Below are 21,460 nucleotides of genomic sequence, written 5' to 3' on the forward strand. Positions count from 1 at the left end.
TTTCTTTTTCTTTTTCCTTTTATTGTATTAATATTGGGGTATAATTAGAATTAGGGTTTTAGTGTATAACATATATGTATATGTATATACCTTATGTCTGCCAAGGGTTTAGAACCCTATTCACGTACTATTGGAGGAATATAAGGTTTGAGAGAAAACAGAGAGTTTTTAATAGAGAAAAAATTAGGGTTTTGGCCAAAGACTTAAGGCCAGAACAAGGAGGAAGATTGAGGGTTGTTCGGGGGTTAGAACCAGAGCAGTAAGAGGCGTCGATGGCGGCCAAACATCGTCAGAAAAGCTAGGAAGAAGAGGTTAATGTTTCAATCCGAAACCTAGAGGCAAGTTCTTCTTCTACTCTTTTTCTTAGATTTCGTGTTCTATACATGCCTAGGTTAATTCCAGGATTAATCAGATAATAAATTAACAATGTATGCATGTTTAATCGGAATAAAAACATAATTTATGTGTTTATATTCATACTTGCTTGATTTTGAAATTCCTTGCTTGAATCTTGTTTTAATTAGTGTAAAAGATGCATAAGAACTTTATAAAATCAATTGGGATCATCTGGAACTTAAAACAAAATGTTAGGAACCTTAAGGAAGATGGTCGGAATGATCAGAGGACACCGGAGATGAAGAAGAGGGAGAGTAGAAGGAATGGAAGCGGCTCCATTCGAATGGAGACGACTCCATTCAAATGGAAAAGTGGAGGTGGCTCCTTTTGGATAGAGCATGCTCTCTTGCTGGAACACTGCAGAAAGTGTATTTATGGTTCTGTTTTGGATTTTTGGGATTTTCTATGGTTGCTTAGACTGTAATAAGGGTTTTAAATGACTACGAAGTACATGCTAAAAACCCACAATGTATAATCTATATTAATGTGCTAAGGATTTGAACAATATAAAATTTTAATTAAATTTGCATGTTGTTGGTGGATGTTTTAATTACTGAAAATTATTCTAGCAATTTAAATGGATGTTGCATGATTTTAATCATGTGTTAGCAGTATAATATGCTCAGTTAATTATCTGATTTTAATTATACTTATCTCTGAATTAATTGATGTGTTGTTTTATTTCTTCATCAATTATTGGATGGAATGGATGATTTAATTGCTTAAAAATAACTTCACAATTAATATGGATGTTATATAATTTTAATCTTGTGTTGATTGCATAATATGATTCTTTATATCTAATTATTATTATGCTTATTCCCGGTTTATTGATGTATTGTTTTATTTCTTTCATCAATAATTGGATTGTATGGATGTAATGCACCGGTATGGGATGGTGGCATTCTAGGGACGGATTAACTTATCAGTTAAGTCCTACCTATTTTTGTAAATGGATAGATTAACCAAAAGAATGTTAAGTCCTACCTATATTCAAGTCAGGTCAGCTAAATAAGTTGAATGGTTTATAGAGGATTACTTATAGAGGATTAATTTTAGAGGATTACTTTTTACTGGATAGGATGGTTACTGGATTATATATATATAAATATGATGCCATGATATAAGCTTGAGTCTCAGGATCATGGTTAGGGTACGTATATTGCCTAGGATGGATAACTGGATATAGTAAACATCTGGGTGCCCTGGTAGGTCTAGGTACTCATGCCCACTTTATGTGCGATTTGCATATTGCCTTCTATTCAGGTTGAGACAGACATATAATCTAGTGAGCGTCCTATAGTGATTGTTGGATTGACTAGGATGTATATGTGTATTGAATCTCTGCTTGGACCGCAGTAGATTAGAACTTGTTTGTGTGCCTGACCCACCATTATTTTTCAGGTATTTGTTTAAATAATATTGAATCAGTTCATGAAATTAGATTGAAAAATAACCAATAATTCTAATTGTTGATTTTGATAAATAAAAAAAAAAAAATAGTGACGGGACGAAAAATAAATAAATAAAAAGTAATCATTAAAAATTATATCTTTTGACATGAAAAAAAAATTCCTAAAAAACTATATTTATTAAAGAAATGATCTCTTTTGTCAAGATCTCTCAAAAAAAAAAAAAAAAAGATTAAATATATATATTTTTTATCTCTATCAAAAATATTATCTCTTTTAATAATACCTCAAAAAAAAAAAAAAAAAAATATATATATATATATATATATATATATATATCGAATACATTATTTCTTTTGAGATGATTCATAAAAAATTACCAATCAAAGATTACAAAATAAAATAAAAAATTAAGTGAAAAAAAGTTAAATTCATATAAAAAGACAAAATTACCCCCTGAATATTAAATTCAAATACATTACAAAATATAAGATCTTACAAAATGACGCAATAGCCCCTTATTTTTTCTTTTTTCTCTGTTCCTATCACACCATCTATGCTTCTCTCTCTATATCCCCTAACATATACGCTTGTGTGTATATATACACATTACAACACCACCACCAACACCGGCTGTTGCACAAATGTAGATGAAACCATAACCTCTTCTCTAATCCCCAATGTTACCGCTATAAAAGTTGCCAATGCCAATGCCAATGCCCAATAATTCATCTCGTTCTCTCTCCTCTCTGTCCTCAACACCAAAGACAACCGGCAATTTTGATTCATTCACAAAACAGAAAAAATAAAGAGGCCAAGAGATAGAGCACATGACAAAAATGTCTAAATTTGAGAGTGATTCATTTGTTATTTTTTTATATACCTCTCTCCACTCTCTCTTCTCTTCTATTTTCTTCTCAGTTTATATAGAGAAACAAGAAGAAGAGAGCAGTCTATATCAATCCCATCTTTTTCCAGATCACTCTCTCTCTTGGTTACCATTAATATTAGAGAACCCATTTGGAGTTCATTTGCTAAGACAAGCCAAGAACATGATTGTGTGGGTGGTGGCGGCGATTGATGATTTGGATTGTGTGGGTGGTGGCTACGGCGGCGATTGGTGATGGACTGTGATTAGGATTGTGTGGGTTTTGGCAGTGGCGGCGATGGGTGGTGGCGGTGGGCGGCGATTATGTAGTGTGCATACATACATACATACAGAGTGAAAGGTTTGGGTTTAAGGGTTTAGCTTTGGGTTTGATCCAAGCTATTTAAGTAAATTAAAATATCAATTTTATATCAAAAGTAATAAAGTCAATTTATCGTTGTCAGGTGTGTTTGTCCATTTTTCAGGGAGTATATTTATCCAAAAAACAGATAATTTTTATCTGTTTGTCCTTTTGCTAAACCTCATGGGGTGGTTATACTTTACAAAAAAAAAAAGTAAAGAAAGTATAAACGGTAGTTATGACATTATAAATTAATGGATTCAAAACTTTTTTGTTATTTTTTTTTAAAATAAAAAAGATAAATAGAGTGTAATCGAAAAAAAGTGGAATGTAATATAACTACCCAAATTTAAAAGGTAACTTAAATGAGGAATGCTAAGGACAACTATTGAATTCCTTTTAAACTCATTAAATACTTGTTTTCTTATTTAATGAGATGCTAAAAACATGCATTTATAAAGCAAAGATATCCTTTTAAGCCTTTATTCTTTCTCATCATATTATATATATATATATATATATATATATGTATATGTATATATATAGCTAACTTTTTTTTTTTTTGGCAACTAATAAAGATTTTTTTTATTAATATTGATTGAGGGCAAACCTACTTTACTGTTTATATATATATTCACGCCAACCTTATATGTATTCTTTATATTAGTATATTATATTACATTACATTTATATATATATATATATATATACTTTAAAAGTGAAAAGAGTATTTTGTATTTAAGAATTACAATATAATATTAAAAAACTTACTTATAATAATACAATAATATTAATATTATTAACTTACTAAATAAGCAAATTAAGTTTTTTAATATTACATTAAAGAGTTTCAGTTGAAAATTTTAAAATCTATACAATATTTTTTTTTCTTTTGTCTAGATTTTTTTTGTTTCTTTCTTTTATAAATAAATTACCCAAATACAGTTTTTATTCCTTAGTTTAATTAGAACATAACCTCTATGGAGTATAACAATAGGTAAGTTTTTAAATATCATATCAATCAGTTGAAATTTTACATAATCTATACAATTATTTTTATTTTCTTTTTGCCAGTTATTTTACATGTTTTTGTCCTTTAGTTTAATTAGAACACAACTTCTATAATAAGTTTAGTTTTTTAACTAATTGAAACACAAGCTCTATAATAATAGATAGGTTTGATAAGTGAAAATATTAAAATAAAAAATTATTGTAATTATATATATACACACGTCCATATAAATAAATAAATATATATATATATATATATATATATATATATACACGCGTACACGTATGAATCAAGACAGGAAAGAGAAAAAAAGTTTTAAGGGTATTTTTGTCCTAAAAGATAACTTTTTTAGTCTGCCATTCGTTAAGGAAACAAGTAATTAATAAAGTTAAAATGGCCAATGACTTTGGCTAGATTTTTCTTACCATTCCTCTTATTTCATATATATATATATATATATATATATTATAATTTATCTATTCCTATAATACATTTAAAAATAATAATTATACCTTGACTAATCCTTGTTGTATTAGAATTTTTAGAAGTTTTTCCTTTATTCCTTTCTTGAATAGGGGAGGAATTATATATATATATATATATATATATATATATAGACACATCAACGCAGCTTCATAAATCTCATTGTACTCAGTTGTGGAAGTTATTATTGCAGACTTTGGTAAGATCTTTAAACTATTCATATTCTTTATTTTCATTCTCTTTTTTTATTTACTTATTCCTTTTTAAAATTATAATGTTGTTTCTTATTGTGTTTTTACCTACTTGCTATTATTCGATCATGTATTTATATTCATATGCTTAAATAGTTTCATTTATAATTATATCATCAATTAATTGTATCATATTATATAAATAAAATAAAAATACTTTATTTTAATGGATTATATAACTACGTGTTGAAAAAAAAAAAAAAAAAAAACACTTTGCATCAATATTAAGGCTTCTGCCATGAAACACAAACGTCTAAGGGTACCATGGTGCAGTTACGGTACGCAATTTCAACATTGGTGAGGGGGTTTAACATGTAATTTACAGACTTTTATACATCATCCTTAATCCCTAAAAAATCCAAGTATATTGTTCAGACTTTAAAGAGTGTCATTATATTACTTACAATTTAAGGGTAATTTGAGAATTACTTGAAAATATACCGGCTCGTGTATGAACCGACGCCAAAGGGAGGGTCTTTTTTACAACATTGATATAGATGAGGGTTCAATTTGCAAGTCCAAATAGTTTAGGGTGTATTTTTCACTTTTGATAATTGAGGGTTTTTTGCACTTTTGCCTTATTTTTGTTTTCAAAACTTGTTTTTATTAATTGGATTCTTATAGTGGTAATTGAATTTATACTTTATCCTCTTCAAACTCCAATTGCTTGATAAATTGCTATTAGTGGTTGAAGATAATTTATTGATATATATTATTTTAAAACATATTATCCGTGTTGTGTGTTATTTTTTTGACCTATTATGATTTATAATTATGTCTAATTACTTAAAATATGAATTTTAATATTTATTTATAATTAGTATTTATATCTTATGATTAAAAATAACTTAAATAAGAAATTACAACTCCTTAAAATTTATTATTTACTCTTAGAAATTTGTTTGTTGCTAATGAATGTGAAAAGGACAACGCATTTGATTTCATAAATATCTAAAATTTATATTAGTCAGAACAAGTTACTAATTAATTATTTAATTACTCAAAACAATTGCTAACTAATTATTTGTAAAAAGGTTTTATTTATATATATATATATATATATATATATATATATAATTTTGCATATGAAAAACTAATTAAAATTATAAATTAAATTTTGAGTTTCGAGCACCTGCTTTTTTCTAATAATATGATTCTGTAAAAATGTTAGTTGAGGAAGTTATCAATAATGATTTTGTTAAAATGTTAGTTGAAGATGTAATTATTATTATTTCATATATATATATATATATATATATATATATATATATATATGATTTTCTCCAATTTATTTATTTTTATTATAATATATCTATCCCAATAATACATTTTTTTTGAAAATAAAACCCTGACTAATCTCATAAATATATATATACATCTACGCAGCTTCATAAATCTCACTGTATTCTTCATCGTGGAAGTTATTATTGCAAACTTTTGTAAGTTCTTTAAACTATTCATATTATTTATTTTCTTCTTTTTTTATTTGTTTTATTTACTTATTCCATTTAAGATTATAATATTATTTTTTATTGTGTTTTTACTTATTTTGCCATTATTCAATCATGTATTTATATGCTTAAATAAATTCATATATAAACTTAGTATATTATTGACCAATTGTATCATGTTACATAAATAAAAATTCTTTTTATTTTAGTGAGTTTAATTTATCACTCCATGTTAATATTAAGACTTACAATGAAACACAATTACCGACAACGATACTGTGTGCAATTTCCTTAAATAGACTCTCGTTTTTCTATTTAAGGAAAGATTATATCTTTATATATAAAGGTAACAAAATAAACTCTCCACTTTTATACATCTACTCATATGGTTTGCATCCCCCAAGTGTGAAGTTTAAGATTATTTAAGGTAAGTTGTTGTGATTGTTTATATTCAATATATATATATATATATATATATATATATATTGATATTGTTTTTATGGGTTGGGACGGATTGTGACCTGAATTTGGTTGTGGCTCAATCAGATTTTAATATTGAAAGATTAGTTTTTTCAGATTTGTTAGTAACGAGTTTGATATGATGAATTACACCACTAACTTATTCATACTATAGTTAACCACCAATAAGTTTGTCTAAGTGTTTTTTTTTTTTTTTTTTTGTGAATTATTTAGTTTAAAATTATAAACCCCGTTTGAATTTTTGCCAATTATTTAAGTATCGTAGATATAATGTAAGTTATTGTGATTATTTGAGTATTGTAGATATAATGTAAGTTATTAAAATTATAAATCCCATTTGAATTTTTGCCAATTATTTGAGTATTGTAGATATAATATAAGTTTATGTGATTATTTAATATTCTTTGATTTGTTGACATTGCAGGAAATTAACGAATTCAATGGAGGAGTCAGATTGGGCATGGCTTCCCAAGCAGTTATTGGATATGATTCTGGACAATTTGGTTTCGCTTTCTGAATTTGTTCAATTTGGTGCGGTTTGCAAACCATGGCAGTCTGTGGCAATGGAGAACAAACTTAAATTCGTTCAAAATAAGTTGTCTAGACAAGTTCCATTTTTGATGGTGCCTACGGAAGATAATAGTGACGAAAGACGTAGTCTATATAGCATCACTGATAATAAGCTATATGATTTTCAGTTACGAGTACCTTACAAAAAGAGGCTTTCTGGTTCCTCGTATGGTTGGTTGTTTACTGTGGAAGAATCCTTAGGCGTAACTCTAATGAATCCGTTCTCTGGCGCTATCATTGAGCTTCCTCCAATTATGAACCTCTCAGAATTGGAACCTCATCCTAATCACATTAATGTTAGGCCTCTTGAGGTTGAGTTTGAAGTTACAAAGGCTATATTGTCAGCCGACCCTGCTTCGTCGCCTAATGACTATATTGTTGCCGCCATCTATGGTGATTGTTGTAACCTCGCATTTATTCGGGCAGGAGATAAAGCTTGGACTTACATAGATAAAAAGAGATTTAAGCCCCTCTATGATGTCATATATTATAAAGGCCAGATTTTTACAGTTGATAATAGTTATAGAGTCATAATAATTGACGTTAATAAAAGGGCGGGGGAGAGTAAGGCTCCACAAGTGGAGGTAATTGAACTCCGAACTAATATGTATGGTGATCCGACATATCTTGTCGAATCATCTAGTGGGGATTTACTTTTTGTACAAAGGTCTTACGAAGTTGGAGACGATTCACAACATGCAACATCAGGGTTTGAGGTTTTCAAGTTGCACTTAGAGCAATTTGAGCAGGGTTCGCCTATGCAGCTTAAAGGAAAAAACTTGAAGAACTTGGGCGGAGACACTCTATTTTTGGGAGATAACCATTCAATTTGTGTTTCAGCTCCCAAATGGTCTGGATGCCAACCGAATTCCATATACTACACCGATGATAATATTGACATTCTATTCTATCCCCCATTGGGGCGCCGCGACATTGGTATCTTCAACATAGAGAATGGAAGCTTTGGGACGCATTACAACCTTGATCATTCACATAACCATATGCCACCTTCAATTTGGATTGTGCCAACTATGTTAGGAAAGTGACTACGAAAGTAATTTCTTGAGTGTCCTTTTGGTCCGATCTATAGTTTCTTTTGTTTTTAATTTTTTTGTTTTTCATTGTTTTGTGCTGAAACAAATCTATTTTGTACACAAGTCTATTCTAAATTTATATCAAAATGTAAGATCGTGGTTCTGAGACTTCTAAATAAAAATATCATTCGTAGTTGGCTCTCATAATCTATTTATCATCGAATTATTTATTTATATTTTTTTTTCGGAAAGTAATTATTTATTTATATTGTTAACACAGAAGTACTTTGTCTTTTTTTTTTTTTTTTTTTGTCTGTCAGCATCATCAATAATATTCCTTAAAATTAGGGGATAGAAACACTTGAAACAATGTCTTATATAATGAAGTATGAGTTAGAGGTTGATGACTGGTATGAAGTTACTTGTATTATATGCTACTCAAGTATTGTTCTCCGCCAATTTGATCCATAGCAAGTGATAAGAGTTGCCAAGAAAGGTAATTAAAGTGGCACATCCCACACATGACACATATATGTTGTTCCTTCACTATATCAAACAGTACTTGCTAGATTGCTACACCATTCACCAATGGAATCCCCACACAAAAATGAGATCCTAACAACCAACCTCCCCATCATGACTTCCGTATCATCTTTCTCATTTTTAATTATCAAATTAGATGGTTAGAGATGGTGCGATACATGTTCACTTACGAAATTAAAGATTATGAAATATAATTCAGTAATTAAAAAAAAATTATTATATATAATATGTTATATATATTATTTATCATTTTATATGAAATTGATGTAAAAAATTAATTAAAAATATTACTTACACAGTGGTTTACGATGTATAGCATTTCAATATTTAATTATATCATTTTTTTCTTTCAAATTATTATTATTTTATCTTAACTATTTTACTCCTATTAGTCAACCGTTTGTCCCATGCTTGGATCAAACTATTCATGCTGGTGTGGATATTTCAACCCGTAAACAAACAGTATCAAAAGCAATCCCAGCAAAAGTAGCATCATAATTCACAGCAATGAGGGGTTAAATACGCACCCCCACCCTTCCCTTCATCTCTCTCCTCAAACACACACAGTCGTCCATGGCGGGCCGATCGGTTAGAAGAGACTAAACAAACAATTGAACCCTAAGCCCCTTCCTTCCATGGCCTCTTCGTCGTCTTCTTCTCGTTTTAGTTACAAAAAGACTCTGTTCATTTCGATCGTTTTGATTATAAATATTGTCGTTATGTTGAGCAAATCGTCGAACATGTGGAGCATAGTTGGAATCAATGCCCATTCCAACAATCTTTACTCCATCGAAGTAGTCAACGAGTTCCCTCACGACCCCAAAGCCTTCACTCAGGTCCAATCTTCGTTTCAAATCTCGAATTTTATATGAATTTTGTTTATATTTAATGACTTCACTAAATAGAACTTCCATGTTTGGATCAATCAAGAAACACTATTTTCCTTATATTTTTTATATTTATTTATTTTGGTTAAATTAAGCCTAACTTTGAAAATGCTTTTTTTGTTTTTGTTTTTGTTTGGGTATTGAAGTGTTTGGAGATTATATATCATCCTTAATCCGTAAATCTAAGCCATCGTACGTTGTTCAGACTTCAGAGAGTGTCTTTCTATTTAAGGAAAGATTAGAAAGACACTCTCTGAATTATTGATATTGTTTTTATGGGTTGGGACGGGATGTGACTTGAATTTGATTGTGGCTCAATCAGATTTTAATATTGAAAGACTAGTTTTTTCAGATTTGTTAGTAACGAGTTTGTTATGATGAAAGAGGCATTACACCACTAACTTATTCATACTATATCCTAAGTTTGTTAAGTTTTTGTTTGTTTTTTTGTTTTTGTTCTTGTGAATTATTTAGTTTAAAATTATAAATCTGTTTGAATTTTTGCCAATTATTTGAGTATTGTAGATAAAATGTAACTTATTGTGATTATTTGAGTATTGTAGATATAATGTAAGTTATTAAAATTATAAATCCCGTTTGATTTTTTGCCAATTATTTGAGTATTGTAGATATAATGTAAGTTATTGTGATTATTTAGATTCTTTGATTTGTTGACATTGCAGTTGTATTAGGAAAATTAATGTGTTCAATGGAGGAGTCAAATTGGGCATGGCTTTCAAAGAAGTTATTGGATATCATTCTGGACAAGTTGGTTTCGCTTTTTGAATTTGTTCGATTTGGTGCTGTTTGCAAACCATGGCAGTCTGTGGCAATGGAGAAAAAATTTAAATTCATTCAAAATAAGTTTTCCAGGCAAGTTTCATTCTTGATGGTGCCTTCGAAAGATAATAGTGACAAAAGACGTAGTCTATACAGCATCACTCATAATAAGCTATATGATTTTCAGTTAGGGGTACCTTACAAAAAGATGTTTTCTGGTTCCTCACATGGTTAGCTATTTACTATGCAAGAATCCTTCTAATGAATCCGTTCTCTAGCACTACCATTGAGCTTCCTCCAATTATGGACTGCACTGAATTAGAACGTCCTCGTCAAAACGTCAATGATAATGGTCTCTTATACGAAACTAAATCAACTCCTACTGAGGTTGAGTTTGAAGTTACAAAGGCTATATTGTCAGCTGACCCTGCTTTGTCTCCTAATGACTATATTGTTGCTGCCACCTACGGTGGTTGCAATAACTTGGCATTTATTTGGGCAAGCAACGAAGCTTGGACTTACATAGATAAAAAGAGATTTAAGCCCATCTTTGATGTCATATATTATAAAGGCCGGATTTTTGTAGTTGTTATTGGTAGAGTCCTAATGATTGATGTTAATAGAAGGGCTGGGGAGAGTAAGGCTCCACAAGTGGAGGTAATAGTACTGCAGAATATTTTGTATTCTGAACATTTGTATCTTGTCAAATCATCAAGTGGGGTTTTACTTCTTGTACAAACGTTTTTAAAGCTTGGAGACGATTCACATCATGCAACTTCAGGGTTTTAAGGTTTTCAAGTTGCTCTTCGAGCAATTTGAGCAGGGTTCACATATGCTGGTTGAAGTGAAGAATTTGGTCGGAGACACCCTGTTTTTGGGAGATAGCCATTCCATTTGTGTTTCAGCTTCCAAATGGCCCGGATGCCAACCGAATTCCATAAATTATACAGATGATTTTATTGACTTTCATTTCCATCCCTCAGGGCGCTGCGACATGGGTATCTTCAACATAGAGAACGGAAGATTTGGACCGCATTACATCCTTGATCCTTCACATAACCATATGCCGCCCTCAATTTGGATTGTCCCAACTGTGTTGGGAAATTCAGTATAGACTTAATTTGTTTCGGGTGTCTTTTGGTCAATCTAATTTATTTAGTTTTTTTTTGTTTATCATTTTTATGTGCTGAAAAACTCTATTTTTATGCCACTCTCAAGTTTTTAAAACATATAATTGAATATTATTGTGGGTTTCTATCAATTTTTATGGTATTACAATTCATTTTTTCTTATAATAAAGTTATTATCTTTTCCCTTATAAGAATTGTCTTTTTCTTTAGAAGAAAGTTACTGTCTTTTTTTTCTGTTAGCATCATGAATCATATTCCTTAAAATGAGGGTTGGAAATAACATTGTATCATAATTCTTGATGATTAAAGAGTCCTTGTAATGCAATCCAAAGTGTTGTTTGTAGTCCTTCAGCCAAGAATTAAGACCACATTTTTTATATTTGATTTGCTAGGTTGCGCCAAGTAGTTTTGCTTGATTGTTAGGTACATGGTATAGCAATTTCCTGAGGCTGCCTGTTTATAATTAAGTTTGGTTAAATGTGGATTCCCTTTCATGTACTAAAGAATTGGATGACATTCATAAAGGAAGCCTATGTAGTTCTTTAAGTTTTATATTTTTTATTTTTAAAATTCCCTGGCATGTCTTGAATTTACTCTTGAGGGCTTGATCATATTAATGGATCTGAGTTTGGTTGAAAGTAAATCTATTGTTGATCAATGTTTAACTTATTATTGAGTGCTAGATTAATGAGTTGTCGTGTTCACTTGTGATGCCAAAACTGATCGGTAGTAGATAATTTGATTGATTCCCCTGGATAGGTTTTTAAAGCATGTTGCTTAGATATTCTTTATTAAAATGCTTTGCCAAATTTATATATAATATCTCTGTTTCCATTGCTTCGGGTTGCTGGTTGCTGGTTTTGATGATTGGATCTAATTTCATTGCAGAGGCCAAAACTGAACAACTTGAGTAATCAACTTCCAAACATATGTTTAATGGTTTTTGAGGCTGTAGCTCCAGTCATCAAATATTATTTTTATTTCTTACACATGTTTACTCTTTCTTTGAATTAGTCCCTCATCCCTTGTATGTCCTGGATCTGCTAGTAACTCTTTTCCAATAACTTTTTCGTGCATGAATGATGGTCTTGTGCATGTGTGGTTTTTAGATTGAGTGATTCTTGCAGTGAGAATTTTCATCCGGTGATGTGGATAATTGCTGTAACAGAAGAAATTTACATAGCTGCAATTATGTTTTTTTCTTTTGTCGGTGCTATGAGCCTGACTTGTTCAATGAATTCGAAGTTTTGCTTTCATTTGTTGTTCTCTTTGCAGGCAAGAATATTTGCACTGAATTCATCATATATCCTCACTGCAAGTTAATGAGAAAATGATGGCGGATGTATAGCAACAGTCTAAATAAACAGCTGCAGAAGCCCCTTTATGCCAGCCTTTTTCCCTAAACTATGAACAAACAGAGTTAGAGAGACATTTTAAGAGATAATGTGACTGCCACTCAAACTATTTTATCAATTTTCCCCCAATTACCCAAAGTACTATTCTTGTACTACACCCCTCTCACTATGCACAAAGCTATTCAAACCCAAAAAGAACAATCATCTATCTCTTAGAATGTGTCTTTGACTCTATCTTCTCTCATAGATTACTTTTATTTCTCTCTTGCAATCATACTCTCTAGCTCTCTCTTCTCTCACTTCATATTTATACAGAGTTTTCATTGAAATACATAGTCCTGTAACTAGAAAATCAGTGTCAACTCTCTCTCTCTCTCTCTCTACATAGAAGCATATTATACATATATAAATATATGTGTGTATTAGAGCTGAATGATTTATCAGCATGTACTGAACTCTGTTTTTCTCTTAAAAATATATTTGCCATACCTGTGCTGTTAGGGTTAAAATTAATCAATGCATGTAGTTGATTATGAAGCATAAGCAGCTATTGGAGCTCAAATGGGAATCTAAAGCATCTATTGAAGCTGAATTATGTTCGATTGGGGCTCAGCTATTGAAGTAATCAATCAATGCATGTGTTTGATTTGGGCCAAATGATTTCCTGCGGGCAATAAGGTTAGAAATTTTGCTTTCCTGCACATGATTTTCTATTTCTCTGTTTGGTTGTTTTGAAATGAAATGGAAATTGTGCTAGATCATGTTTATGGTTTTTGAACACTTCATTTGAAGAGTTGAAAGACAGAGATTGAGCATGGTTTTTGTATAAATTCTTTACATTTGAGAAGTTGGAAGAGAAAGATTGAGGAAAAAAATGATTGATCTGGTTTTCCTTTATGTTTATCGTAATTTACAGTGTCATACAGACAACACATATTTCATTTAATGTATGTAGTATAGGTTGGATGGCAAAGTTCTTCAAACAAGTGCAACATTTATCATTCAATTTTTATAGTTTTAGTGTGAATATGGTTATATTAGTAGTTACCAATCTCAGTAGAAAATTTATATCATCATATACGACTTTAAGAGTTGAAAGAGAGAGATGAGGGGGAAACAATTATTGATCTGGATTTCCTTTATGTGTATTGTAATTTACACTATCATGCAGACATATTTCATTTAATGTATGTAGTATAAACAAATGCAACATTTATTTCAACATACATGACTTTACGACACGTGTTTTGATGCTTTGGAATAATGCCAAGGACTTTCAGAAGTTATTTCAATGGTGAAGATAATAGACATTTTGTTAGGATATAATTTAATAATAGTTCGAAGCATACACCAAGGAAGGTTAGTGGCCTGCAGATCATAACCATTGGTTTGGCATGGTTTCTAAATCCTGTTTTGTTGCACATATTTGGCAGAATTTTCCAGTTTTGCATCTAATAAAAGAATAATTAGAACTTGTTAAGTTGCCTTAAAAGGTGTCATGTGGACTAACGCAGACTATTTTCGGATTTAGTTTAGTAATGACCACCTTTTTATCTGTTTCAGCTACCAGGGAAATGCCTCTCCATATGATTCTTATTGCAGCTTATAAACACCCTGATGTGAACTCAGCTTATAACAATGTAATCTGATCAGTTGTGTTTCACAAAGTAAGTGTTCTTACCTGATGTTGATTTTTGAAAGCACCGATTCGATTGTTAGTGATAAATCTTAATAACTGATATTCTGCTTTTTTTATTTATACTTTTCTTATCTTCTAGAAATTGGTTAAGTGATTCTTATTTTGGTGTAAACTTGATGCAGACACTCAGAAAATGCAACAATTATGTTTATTTCGGTGAATAAATTTTGTTCTCTCTTGGACTATAAGCAACTCTCCATTTATTGGATTTTGCAATTGCATGTTGGCATGAGTTTTAGCCTTTTACTACCAATGGAAAAAATCATTATGAGTATGCTTAACACTATTACGGACTCCACTAATTTGAGCTTTATGTGGTCATGGTAATTTCAGAACTTTTCCTTTATTGGTAAATTAGATAAAAGAAGGAAAAAAGTTGAGTACTCGTGACCATTCAAATTTAAGTATATAGGTTCTTCCTCCCTGTAATTTAGCTGATGAGGCCTAAACTAAAATTTTGAAATGCAAAAAACTTATAAGCTCAAATAGTGAAATGGTCATTTGTTATAACATTTCTTTGAATTTTAGTGAGTTCATGGATTTGTTTAATGCTTCAAAAACAACCGAGTCCTTTCTTCACTCTTCAGAAGGTGTTCTAGTCTTTTGAGCTGAAAATAGAAAAGAAGATTTGATCTTATCCCCTATTTTAAGCTCCAATCTTTGTGCTTAACTTAGTATCTCAAAATTCTTATAGTTGGCATTTTTAAGCCCCAACTAGTGTTTTTTTAGGGTTGAGAATAAGAAGGCTACTTGAAGGAGACAAATCATCTCTTGATTTTTTTTTATTTTTTTTTATTTATAATTTTAATTTTTTATTGAGTGGCATGCATTACTGGGTCTCTTTATCGTTTGGCAAATGAAAGACCTTTCTGCTATATAACACTATTGATCTTGTGACTCTTTAGTAGTTTAGAGTTAAGACGTTTGCCTGTTTATAATTAAGTACTAAAGAATTGGATGACATTCATAAAGGAGGCCTATGTAGTTCTTTAATTTTTTTTTTTTTTTCTTGAATTTACTCTTGAGGGCTTGATCAGAATAATGGATCTGAGTTTGGCTGAAAGTAAATCTATTGCTGATCAATGTTTAACTTTGAGTGCTAGATTAATGAGTTGTCGTGTTCACTTGTGATGCCAAAACTGATCGGTAGTGATAATTTGATTGATTCCCCTGGATAGGTTTTTATTTGTATGGCTTCTTTAAAGCATGTTGCTTGGATATTCTTTATTAAAATGCTTTGCCAAATTTATATATAATATCTCTGTTTCCGATGCATTGGGTATGATTAATATTGTTTGGCAATTTTTTTTTTTTTTTTTAATGGAATTGGGGGGGAAAGTGAATTCATTTTGTCAACTGAGATTATGGTTCCAGTCCAAGTGCAAAGGTAATCAAAAGTTAAACTGTCATATAGAACAACTGGAAACAATAGAAACTAGGTTAAAACAGTCCAGCATAACAACATAAACTAAGAACGCAAATTAAAACTAGCAAAGCGCTTTCTTCTTGCGCGCTCCAAAGGCTTGAGATGTCCGCAAAGCCACCTTAAGACCCACCAGCTATAAGCTATCAACCATTCCTACCCGCTTACAATCCTAATATGTCAATGAGCCCTCCCCCGGTGTTCCGCCACCTCTGGTTCATTTCTGAATTTGATGTGGCATGAGGCACACTCCGGTTCATTTCTGTGTACTGCGGCTTGATGATTCACCAAAGCAGAAAGTGCGCCGCACGATTTGTTACATAGGTTGCAAGAAAATACTTCCAACCTTTGCGGCCCTGGTGCACATGCGCACATTCTAGGGTTCTCAACATTGCGAACCACTATGTAACCAAAACAATTCTTGCAAGCTTTGTTGGGCATGTTTTTGACCTACAATATCTATGGAAAACAAAGGAAGAAAAAAATCAATTGATATATAGAAATTAAAAAAGAAAGATGTGATTATAGAAACAAAAAAACATATGTTTTTCCATGCTAGAATGCTATTCACTTGTGTATTGTTCGAATTTAAATCTTGGAGCCTTTTAAGCCCGAATTTTCTGTTCAAATGTCATTTTGCTCCAATAATTGTGCAGGAAGACCGAAAATTGAATGGAAAAAAAAAATTAATAATAAAAAAATAAGAGACACTAAAATATAATTTCATTACCATATCCCAACCCAATTGCTTCTCAGACCCTTGCAAGTTTAACTTTATGTACTAGTGCTATTTTCTTGGTGACCAAACAAAGCAATGGAAAGTTAATCACTCAATTGCATAATAAGAAGTGACTTCATAAATGCTATCAAATACCAGTATCACACAACACACCATGTTGGTATCTAATCAAATTGACCAATCAGGAGCCCATTATAGGGTAATTTGGGCCCTGGCCTATTCCGTATTGTGGGCCGGACTGTTTTAGAAGGCTTCGGTGGCCCAATAAGCTTTGTAGTGGTGGCCCAGTGGCTGGCCTTAAAGGGCTAGGCCAGACTTGTTTAAGTAGGCTTTGGCGGCCCAGGGACCGACCTAAATGGACTGGACCAGACAGCTTGCAGCAGGCTTCAGCAGTTGTAAAATATACATCTTAAGAGAGGATCTTCTTGTTAATTTTTTAAAATAGCAAGTCTTGAACATAAAAAGATACATGGGTTAATATATATATATGTATATATGACAAAATGATTGGGAAGAATAATAATCCAATAAAAAATGACTCTTAACTATTAGAATCCAGAAATTAACAAATCAAACAATTTAAAACCAACACAAATCAGGTCCAGAAATTAACAAATCAAACAATTTAAAACCAACACAAATCAGGTCCAAAACATACTGAAGTAAAAATACTCCATTTCATCACATGTCATTCAACAATACAAACCACGAACTACAACACAAATTAGTAATTCAATGGATGATTAATAGAGTGGGATTTTTTTGCGACAAATGGAAATAGATTAGGTGGTTTAAGTGTCAAAATGAGAGTTTAAAGGAGTTTCTTAAGAAAGAGAAGAAAATTCAGGCCTTTTTATATTGAACCTGTTATCCTTGCAATTCTTTTCACTGATATATACTAAGTTCTTTTAGACTATAATTTTATTCACGCCCATATATTTTAATGAGTGTGTAGATAGAGAATCAGATAAATATATATATATATATATATATATATATATATATATATAGTTCCTTTTGTGTCTTTGTCAACTGGAAAACTGGCTTGAGAGCATATAAACAATACAAGAAAATTAATTCAAGGCATTCTCTGAAGAACCCATCAATAATTAAATAGGCCTTTTCTTTTCCACTCAACAAAATTTAAAAAATATAATATAAAGAGGAAGCTTAGTTGTACAACAGAGTTAAACAAAGAACAAGCAACTCATTCAGCTTAAATAAGCAGTAAATCACATACCAGCTAACAAGCAGGTGAATATGGTGAGAAGCAGAGCAATGAGCCAATGAGTCCTTGTTGTTGCCTGATCTTTGGCCAAACACCTTTAAAATGTCCAAAGTTTGTATTCTAAAAGTCTATGCAGAGTAAGAGATAGAGACTGGGAGAGGCGTGCTAGAGAGAGGGGTTTAGTGCAGGAAAGATGAGGTGAGGAAGGGTATTGTGCGAGTATATAATGGTCAAAAGGCGTGCTAGAGAGATGGTAATGAAGCCTCTCTTGTTTGAGAGCCAAAAATGGGTAGCTTTGCCCAATGGGTTTCTTTTTGCCAGAGGTCCCTAAATACTCAATATGACAATGATGTGCCCTTCGAATACCAAGGGGCAATGCCATTTAAATTGTCCACAAGCTTGCTCTTAATATTTATGGATGTGCAAATACGTTTGATATATATATATATATATAGAGAGAGAGAGAGAGAGAGAGAGAGAGAGAGACCAGTATTAACCTTTGATGCTGCAGTCAAAGACGTTTACATCAATTGTTAGCTGGCCAGCATCATTTGAGTTCAGATGCTTTTAATAGCTGCTCCTTATGATTCATAATCAACCACATGCATTTGTTTATCTAGTGCTAAAAACACATGTAAGGAAAATATGTTTCATTGGGAGATGGAAAGAGAGGTTTGTACAATTAAGGAAAAATAAAAGAGGAGGTTTGTACATGCTGCTAAATCAGATCAGCTCTAATACACATTTTTTTATACAATATACATGTTTATATGCTCAAGCAAGCATGAATTAAAATTCACGAATTAAAAGGACTATTATCCTATTATTACTTCAGTAAGATGAAGGACATCTCCCTCTTAATTCACGAATTAAAATCCACTCTAATACCAAGGCAAGGAAGCGCAAATTGGCTATGTAGCAAGTTTTGTTACTTCGGCACACAGTAGGCTCCAACAACACAACATGGTTCAATAGGCTTGAAACTGCTCGGCCTGCAGCTTCTTCACTTCCCGAGCAAAAATTGACTTATCATAGTTGAATCTTAGCAGTTTGCCTAAAATATTGAGGCAAATCTCACCAAATTTTCCCACCCCTACCAAGCCAAAAACAAGAAAGAAAGGTATTTAGCTTACTTCAGGGAAACCAGATTTATTTTTTCTCTCTCTTTCAATTCTTAAAATGCAAAGAATGCTTACAAAAACCATAAAAATCATGTCGCACAATTTCCATTTCATTTCACAACCACCAAACAAAGAAATAGAAAATCAACTGCAGGAGATCAAATTTTCTCACCTTATCGCCCCACAATAGCTGAGCCCTAACCGAAAACAGTTGAGCTTCAATAGCAGCTTTAGAAAATCCCACGCTAATTCTGAGTTTTTCCAGCAGATAAACTGTTGCCATGTAGTTTGAGAATTCTCAGAATTATGACTGCTTAAGCTGCTACAAAATGTCTACAAAATGGCAAAAAAATATCATGATGTATCAATACAAATATAAAATATATATAAAACAGTAGCTAGTTGACATGTTACTGGCAGAAACTAAAAACAATGAAACCCTACTAACAGGATAATTACTGAGATGAATCTAGAAACTTCTTAGATTGTACCATTGGGCTAGAGGCCCTTTGGATGTGAAGTGCGTAAGTTGCTACCATAGACACCTCAACAAAAATAAGTGTCATGCAAAGAACACATGAAGCATTAATAACTAGATCAATAGCAAATAGAAATGGTTTTAACTCTAAACTACTAAAAAGTCACAAGCTCAATAGTGTTTGTTATGCTAGTTATAGATTACCATGAAAGCTAGAATATTAGTAAAAGAATTCATCCAAATGGTACAATACTTTCATATTTTCATCCGGCATTGCTAGTGATAGCGACTAATATTGAGTCTTAACTTGGTACGACATCAACACCTTTATAATGAGACTGAACATCATAAGTTAAGGAGATGACAATAGGCCACTCAATAAAAAAATCTACACACAGTTTGTCTGAATAGTGAGGAAAGGATTCGGTTGTTTTTTAAGCATTAAACAGATCAATGGACTCACTGAAATTCAAACAAATGTTCTTGTACCAAATGACCATTTCGCTATTTGAGTTTATAAATTTTTGAAAGATAGTTTGCATTTTGAAATTTCAGTTTAGGCCTCTGCTACATTGCAGAAGAGGAGGAACCTATATTCTAAAATTTAAATGGTCACATACTTTTTTTTTTTCCCATCTTTTATTATCTAATTCACCAATTAAGGAAAAGTTCTGAAATTAACATGACCATATAAAGCTCAAAATAGTGGAGTCCATAATTGTGTTAAGTATACTGAGAATGATTTTTGCCATTGGTAGTAAAAGGCTAAAATTCATGTCAACATGCAATTTCATAATCAAATAAATGGAGACTTGCTTATAGTCCAAGAGAGAACAAAACTTATTCACACTCAAATAAATAATAATTATTGCATTTTCTCAGTGCCTGCATCATGTTTACACCAAAATAAGAATCACTAAACCAATTTCTAGAAGATAAAAAAAAGTATAAATAAAAAAAGGAAGAATATCAGCTATAAGGATTTATCAATCTATATAACAATCTATGCTTTCATAAATCAACATCAGATAAGAACACCTAATGAGTACACATCAGTGTGTTTATGACCTGCATAATTGTGCAGAATTGTCTGCAATAAGAATCATGTTGAAGGATATATATAAAAGTTGCACCCTCTCTAACAGCTTAAGCTTTTGGAGTAGATGGTTGCTAACATCATATCAGAGCCAAAGGTCTCGAGTTCAAACCTCACCGTCACCCTAATTAAAAAAAAAATTTGAAAAACACGAGTTGGACCAAAAAGAAGGCCACACGTGAGGGGGCGTGTTGAAGGATAAATATATAAAAGTTGCACCCTCTCTAACAACTTAAGCTTTTGGAGTACATGGTTGCTAACAAATCATATACAGAGGCATTTGACCACTGCAGACAAACTTACCCTGGTAGCAGAAATAGATAAGAAGAAGGGCATTACTAAACAAAATCCGAAAAATACTGTGTTATCCACAGGACACCTTTTAAGGCTACTCAAGAAGTTCTAATTTTTCTTTTATTAGATACAAAACTGGAAAACCAATGGTGTATGCTTTTGACCTGCATTACTTATCAGCAGATCATGTCTATTGCAGGGTACTAAGTTTCCTTGGTGTATGCTTCTTTTACCAGGAGAAAAGAAAGTGAACTCCATGTACAAGACTCTATCCTAACAAAATATCTATTATCCTCACCATCGGAATAACTTCTCTTAGCATTATTCCAAAGCATCAAAACACACGTGTCGTAAAGTCACGTATGATGA

General features: G+C 31.6%; 2 protein-coding genes across 2 annotated transcripts; both read left to right on the forward strand.

Annotated features, from left to right (window-relative positions):
- Positions 1-532: 532 nt before the first annotated feature.
- Positions 533-8,330, forward strand: LOC132270280 (F-box protein At2g17036-like). Its single transcript, XM_059771467.1, has 2 exons — positions 533-816; positions 7,139-8,330. Exons 1-2 carry the CDS (start codon positions 533-535, stop codon positions 8,328-8,330), a joined length of 1,476 nt encoding a protein of 491 aa, XP_059627450.1.
- A 2,127-nt stretch (positions 8,331-10,457) lies between these two features.
- LOC132270281 (probable F-box protein At1g44080) lies at positions 10,458-11,642 on the forward strand. The gene is made up of 3 exons (XM_059771468.1): positions 10,458-10,621; positions 10,720-11,185; positions 11,310-11,642. Exons 1-3 carry the CDS (start codon positions 10,458-10,460, stop codon positions 11,640-11,642), a joined length of 963 nt encoding a protein of 320 aa, XP_059627451.1.
- Positions 11,643-21,460: the final 9,818 nt, after the last annotated feature.

Source organism: Cornus florida, unplaced genomic scaffold, assembly GCF_030987335.1.
Source record: "Cornus florida cultivar Cherokee Brave unplaced genomic scaffold, ASM3098733v1 CherokeeBrave_3.0.0_Hap2_Chr08, whole genome shotgun sequence".
NCBI lineage: Eukaryota > Viridiplantae > Streptophyta > Magnoliopsida > Cornales > Cornaceae > Cornus > Cornus florida.